Source organism: Neomonachus schauinslandi, chromosome 10 (genome assembly GCF_002201575.2).
Source record: "Neomonachus schauinslandi chromosome 10, ASM220157v2, whole genome shotgun sequence".
In the NCBI taxonomy this organism is placed as follows: Eukaryota; Metazoa; Chordata; class Mammalia; order Carnivora; family Phocidae; genus Neomonachus; species Neomonachus schauinslandi.
The window spans coordinates 137,167,767-137,174,785 of NC_058412.1; the positions used below are offsets into that span (position 1 = coordinate 137,167,767).

A 7,019-nucleotide genomic window follows, 5' to 3' on the forward strand; every position below is an offset into this window, starting at 1 on the left:
GGCCCCCACCCCAGCCAGCCAAGGTCCACCCACCGCAGCCCCTCACCCCTGGCCTCCCCCCCAGGTCTACCCCACCCCAGGTCCCCAGTGCAGCCACTGGCTTTGGTGGCTCTGACCATGGTGCTGAACCCCCAGCTTCCTAGGCTGGATCATTCCCTCCCTGTGAGTCCCCAGTAACTCTGGTCCAACTTCTCCCAGAAGATCCAAGCCCTAGAGGAGCATGGGGACCACGGTGGAGCAGAAGATAGATCAAAGAAAGGAGAGAGAAATGGACAGAGGTTCAGCCCTGAGAAATCACCAAGGAGTCATGAGCTTTGGAGTAACAGTCGTTCTCAGAAATTCACAGTCACCCCAAAACAGTGTCCTCTCTGGGCAGTTGAGGGCAGGGCATGTGTCCAGCAAAGCTTCACTGATGAGGATGAGGTCCTCGTACCCCAGTCTGGCTCTTGCCCTTACCCAGGGGATGCATGTTCCTTTCATCTGCTCCCTGCCTATAAAACGGCCCCGTGATGTGGGAGGTGAGCACTCCAGCTGTGGGTCAGACTGGATCTGGGCTCATAGCTGAATCTGGGTTGCTTCTTCTGTAAAGTGAGAATACCAATAGCTTCTACCCTCTTAATTCGATGTGCGTATTTGATGAAGTACCTGCAGAGCACTGAGCTTGCTATCTGGCTCATGACAAGCATTCCATTCATGCTTAGCTAAAGTCTGTATCAGCTAGAAAGGGGAAGTTAGAGGGGCTCAAAATGTCCTTTTTATATTGAGCCAACGTCTGCTTATTAGAGCTAGCAGTGGTGGGATGGATGGTGTTGGGTCGAGATCTATAGCCTGAAGCAGGCACCTGACCCATGGAGTCCTCCTCCCTGTGGTGGCCTTTCAGACACTAAACATGACTCGCATGGCCTCTCCAGGTCACACACCCCATCTTCTCCCCTGGTCTTCCACCCATTGGCTCAAAAATGTCAGCAGTTCCTCCCCAGAAGCTCAGGCCAGTGGCCAGCACTGACCCACAGAGCGGTGTGCAGCTCAGCGCTGGTCTGTCCTGTTTTCCAGATGTATGCCCACGGGTAGGTGTCCCTGCTGGGTGGCAGATCTTTTGAATTCTGGATCCCAGCAGCGTCTGGAGTGTCAAGGTGCTTGTTAGATGAGGAATGGGAAATTCTGGACTGTGTCACCTTGAGAGACCCTTTTCTTATCTCTGGCCCACCCCGAAATGAGGACATAGCCACTGAGATCTGGTCCCTTATGCCTCCAGCCCTTCCCAGTCCTGGAGGAGCACGTGTGATTTTCATGTGACCATGGGGGCAAGGACCACTGGCCCGTCACGGGATGTAGAAGCAAACCACATGTCCCATGTATTCCATTCTTGTGCCCTCAGTTCAGGAGGGGACAGGGGCCTCCCAGCCTCCAGCCCTCCCCACGAGGCAGCCCGTGTTGGCCTTTGTTGGTGTTCCCTCCTGGGAATGGTCTCCTTACCTCACCCTAGCGCCTCTGTGCTTGCTTTCTTCACCCAACCAGTACCCTGGCACGTCCAGTCGGTCTCATTCCTGAGCCAACAGAGTGGCTCATGGTGTGGATGCGCCATGGCTTCCGGCCAGCCCGAAGGGTGAGCCCTGTGCTGTTCCTGGGTTTTCGCTCATCAAGCAAGGCTGCTCTGAGGGATGGTGACACACCAGGACTTTGGAATGACTTACCTCGCTGTTCCTGCTTTGCAGCGACTGACGAGGGCGGAGCGTGGTGGGTCTTTGCTCTTTTGCCATATTTGCTGGGTCTGAGGAGGGTTCTGTTCCACCTGAAGTCTGACCTGGGTCACCCGTGAGCCTGGGCCTAGCTGGGGCTGCTCGTCTGCCCAGCCAGCCAAGGAGGTCCCCGCAGTCTCTGACTTGGGGAGTTTGGACAAGAAGCCGAACCCAGCTGTGCATTGTGCCTTCCCACACACCGCAGGCTGGGTGTTGAGCCTGGAAGCAGTGAGCCCAGGGCCCGTCTCTTTATTTAACACACGGGATGAAGTAGAGAGAAATGGGCTGCCGTACAAAACAAAAGATTGTTCTTCAGGGGAAGTGAGCAAGTGGGAGTAGGCCTTTGGAAGGTGGAAGGAGAGGGGTCTCAGTGGAGGACCCCCTCGCCGACCGAGGGCCCGGGGCTGGGCTAGGCTCGCTGCACCCACCGTGGTGCCCCTCACCTGCTTGCCAGCCTGCCATGTGCATCGCCCAGGACGGGGGGTCAGCCCTCCCTTCCCGGCAGACCTGCTGGCCCTAATGCACACCTTCTCTCTATTGCTTCACGGTTGCGCTCCATCCCCCTGATGAGGTGCCCACTGCTGGGGTCAGAGACCGGCCCCGAGTCCCCAGACAGCACTGGCCATGCTGGTGGCTCAGTGCATCCTGGCGCAGTCCCCACGCTGAAGCCCACCCACCTGGCTTCCTCGGCTCTCCCAGTAACATTCTGGGCACCCCTGAGGACGGACCAAGCTTGCAGCACTCAGCTGAGCATCTGTACTGTCCCCCTTTCCGAAATGAGAAAGCTTGAGTCTGAGGGGCCATTCTGGAACTGCCCAAAGGCACACTCACAGCCAGTGGACAACCAGGTCTGTCTGAGGCCAAGGTGCACACCCCCCACCCCATACCCAACCCCCCCAGGCGCCCTTGCTTCCTGGACCCCCGCCCGCCTCAGGAGTTTCCCACTCTGGCCTGGGCTGTGGAGCCCAGAGGCAGGGGAGGGAAGGAAGGAGGCGGGGTGGCACCCAAACTCAGGGCCTGGCTCTCGGAAGACCTGTCCACCCCCAGGCAGGCTGCCTGCTGTGGTCAGAGCTCGCCCAGCGGTCAGTCAGGGCCACGGGGATGGAGGACAGGCACTGGGATGGGCGGGCCTCTGGAGGCTCCAGCTCTGGAATCCGCTTCCTGCAGGGCTGTCTGGGTCCACCCCGAAGCCGCTCAGTCTGAAGGGAGAGTGAGGCAGAGGGCCGGGGGCCGGGGCCGGGTCACGGGGATGTCTGGAGGCGAGGCAGGGCAGGAATTTCTCCCAGGGCTGAGAAAATTGATTTTTTTCCATCATTGATTTTTTTATGGCAAAACTTATAGCAGCGCCTGAACGACTTTATTTCTCAAACTCCAACAGTTTAATATACGTGATGAAAAGTAAGATTTCCACAATTCTTCTAGTAGTTTTCTGGCCTTAATTTCTAGATTTTAATCTTTGCTCCATCGGATTTTCTTGGTGTGGGATCTCTGTGAGTTCAGGTACAAGTTTCGGGAACCAATTCAGGTTGTCTTAAGGGGAACAAAGAAACCTTTATTTTGCTCAAGAAAAACTGAACGTCTGGGAGCAGTGGCTGCAAACGGCTGGATCCAGGAGCTCGAGTGACGCCATGGGTGCCCTCCTCCCACTTGGGCTTCATCCTGGGCAGGTCTCCCCGCAAGGTGGGAAAATGCTACCAAAGGTTACAAAGGCATCTTCCCTCACCCCTGCGGGCAGGACAAAAAGGTCGTGTCTTTTTCCTGAATAAAAGGCCTGCTGGAGGGTGGGCCGCTGGGTAGAGGGTGGGCAGTTTCAGGGAAGCAGAGGGGAGGTACCGGGAAGGGCGCAGAGGCCGCAGGCCCTAGCTTTGCAGGCGGTCACCCACCTTCTCCCTCTTGCTTAGATGCTGCACTTTGCCTCCTTGGGCGCCATTTCTGGCCTCTCTCTGTGCCGCCCATCTCTCTGTCCATCCATCTACCTGTGCCAAACCGTTCTCAGAGTCTCTGTTTCGTGTGTCGGGTCGTTGGTAAGTGGGTTTGGTAAGTTGATGCCTCCCCGTCTGGTACTGACCCATCGCTCTTCCTTTCCAGAACTTTCCTGGCTGTTCTTACATTATTTGTTTCAATTTGAATTTTAGAATCAGCCTGTCTGTTCCCAGGTCTTACGTGTTACTGGGACAAATGCGTAGACCGGGCACAGCGCCCACGTCTGCACCTGTCTGTCTGGGGAGGCCCTGGCTTCTCGCACCCAAGCCTTCCTGCTCTCCTGTGGTAACATCTGCAGCATTCCCAGAGATTGTGCACGAGGCTCATGGGACGTGGTCCTGTTTGCTCGTTGTGAGAGGGCGGGCTGCTCCCCTGTTCCCAGAAGTGGGGGGTAGAGTGCAGAAAGGAGCCCCCATCCATGCCATGAGCTTCGGCAAGAGAAGGCAAGACCTAAGGGTCGGGTGTGTCCCTGGGGCCCCCACAATCCAGATTCAGTCTCGGTCTCCAGGCTGGAGGGGTGGGGGCCGCGGAGGAAAGGGCATCCCACCCTCTGGCAGCTGGTGCTGGCCCAAGCCTATGATCAGGGCAGGCCCGCCCGGGTGAGGCCGCTCCTCACTCCGGACTTCAGCAGCAAGGGCCTAGCCCTCCTCCAGCGGGGGGGCCACTGGGGCCTCCGATCGGACCCCATAGGCCATGAGCTGGGCCCCGGCCCACTGCTTACAGCCCCCACCTGGCCCTCCGAGGGGGCAGTTTCAACTGCCTGTGCTCAGCGAGGTGTGGTGTCTTGAATGTTTTGACATTTGAAATCTGTGTTGGATACATTTGTTCTGTTTAAATTGTACCGGGTTGAGGTGACTCGCAGGGAATTGTTTGTCTCCTGGGCCCAGACCCAGCGTCCTGCTGCACCCCTGCCCAGCCTCCAGCCCAGCAACAGCCTCAGAAACCCTCCTGGAGCGGCCTCTCTGCCATGTTAGCCCCTTCCCCGTCCTGCGGAAGGTGAGCTCCAAACAGCAGTGAAACCAAGGGACGTGGGAAGGGCCCCCAGAGGGAACCTGCCTCCCAAGCTCGGCATACGCAGGAGCGAAGGATGCCTGGCGGGGGCGCTGGCGGGAACCCCTGCAGGCAGGCAGTGAGTGATGGGCACCCAGGGCCAGCGGGTGTGGAAAGGCCCCTTCCCGAGGGCCTGGGTGGCCTTTCTCTGGCCTGTGCATCCTCCTGTTTAGCAGAGCCTTGTTCAGGTGGAACTGAAGATAATCCTTAGGCCACCGCCTCCTGGAAGGCCTTGTGATCTCCCAGGTGAGGCCTGGAGCACTGTGGAGGTGGGCAGGACCTCTGGAGGCCTCAGCTGGAGGCCTCAGCGCCCTCAAGGGAGCAGGCATGTGAGTCTGCCCTGTTCTGCACAGACGCCTGACCGCCAAGGGGGCCGCAGAGCAAACCTGCCCGCAACTTGGTGGCTGCTGGGCGTCGCGGGCCTCTGCCTGTGTGAGCAGGACGGAGGTGCGGCCGTCCTCACCCTGCAGAGACCATCTCTGTCGTACGATTGAGGACCCTCGGGCTGCAGGTGGACCGGGTCAGGAGGTGGCAGGAGGGGCCGCCTGGAGCCCAGGGAGCCCCAGGTGCAGACCCGTGGAACTTTCTAGGGAAATCGCAGCCGCCAGGCCGGAGCCCATGCACGCAGCCTCTCCAAGTGCAAACAAAAACCTCTGTGAACCTGAAGTTCAAAACGAGCATGTGGAGCAGCTTAGCAGGTGCAGGGACGGGCCCTGCTGCCTCCTGGCATGGCTGAGGCCACACTGCCCCTGCCAGGGAGCAAGGGGCGCCAGACAGCGGAACGTTCAGGAAGAATAAAGAGCCACTCGATGCTGTTAGTCCATTGCCCCAGGAGGTGATGCCAATTTTTGTTGTTGTTATTGTTGTTTTGTTTTGTTTGAAGATTTTATTTATTTATTTGACAGAGAGACACAGCGAGAGAGGGAACACAAGAAGGGGGAGTGGGAGAGGGAGAAGCAGGCTTCCCGTGGAGCAGGGAGCCCGATGCTGGGCTTGATCCCAGGACCCCGGGATCATGACCTGAGCCGAAGACAGACGCTTACTGACTAAGCCACCCAGGCACCCCCTTTTTTTTTTAAAGATTTTATTCGGTGATGCCAGTTTTAGGACTGCCCCCGGGGGAGTCCTGTTCCCCATCGCCCATCACAGCCACCCCTGCAGAGGGGCTGCAGGGATTGTTCTCAGCCTGGGGTCCTGGCAGGGCCCAGTCAAGTGTAGTCCAGCCCCTTGGCCTGTCTGAGGCCCGGTTTCCCCAGATGCAAATGACGTCGAAGTTAGAGGTGCTCGTAAGAAGCTGTTTTCGATGAGCTGAGAGGCAATGGGGTGGGGCAGGAGGAGGGGTCTTACATGTTTGTCCAAACATGAACTGTCTATATACATGAGGGATGCTGGGCTTGGCCATCCTAGAGGAGAGCCTGGGGCTCGGGGACTGCAACCATGACACATCGTGTCCAGACCTGGGAACACAGAGCCCCAGCCCTTCACCACAGCTAGGACACACCAGAGTGTAGTCCACACCGTCTGTGGGGCACGCCAGAGTGTAGTCCACACTGTAGGCTGGACCCTGTGCAAAGGGGCTCACTGAGGTGGCAGAGAGTCTGTGAACCACTTCTGAGCCAGGGGTGGGTGGGAAGCAGGCAGAAAATGGAGTGTGCATCTGCCAGTCTGCCCCAAAAGACCAAGCACCTTCCATACTCCATGTCCCGGCTTGGTGGGGCAGGCAGCAGGGTGATGTCCCCTACACACCAGCCTGACAGCTGTCCTTCTCTGTCTCTCTGCAGATTAATACCTTCATGTCCTTTTTGTTCCCCATGGTGGTCATCTCCATCCTGAACACCATCATCGCCAACAAGCTGACCGTCATGGTCCGCCAGGCAGCTGAGCAGGGCCAGGTGTGCATGGTTGGGGACCAGCACAGCTCATTCAGCACGTCCATCGAGCCTGGCAGGGTCCAAGCCCTGCGGCATGGCGTCCGGGTCTTACGTACGTAACCTCTGGGCCCTCCGGGGTGGGTAGCAGCCAGAGGCCAGCATAGCGGCAAGCCTCACACCACCAAACAGGGCAAAGTTTAAGACCCAGGAAATGGAGTAGTCCCAGCAGAGACTCAGAAGTCTGGCTCCACCCAGGGATCAGTGTTCTTTACTCCACCCACTCATCTACCTATTCACCCACCCAACCATCCTTCCATCCATCCATCCACCCATCCACTCATCCATCCATCCATCCACCCATTGACCCACCCACCCA

The 7,019-nt window shown here is 58.1% G+C and overlaps 1 protein-coding gene across 1 annotated transcript in view; it reads left to right on the forward strand.

Moving 5' to 3' along the window:
• The window catches only part of NTSR1 (neurotensin receptor 1), a 41,539-nt gene that overhangs the window by 28,516 nt on the left and 6,004 nt on the right, over window positions 1-7,019 (forward strand). The window contains exon 2 of the mRNA XM_021677784.1: window positions 6,554-6,755. Within this exon, the coding sequence (XP_021533459.1) occupies window positions 6,554-6,755 (202 nt within the window). The remainder of the gene's footprint in view (window positions 1-6,553; window positions 6,756-7,019) is intronic.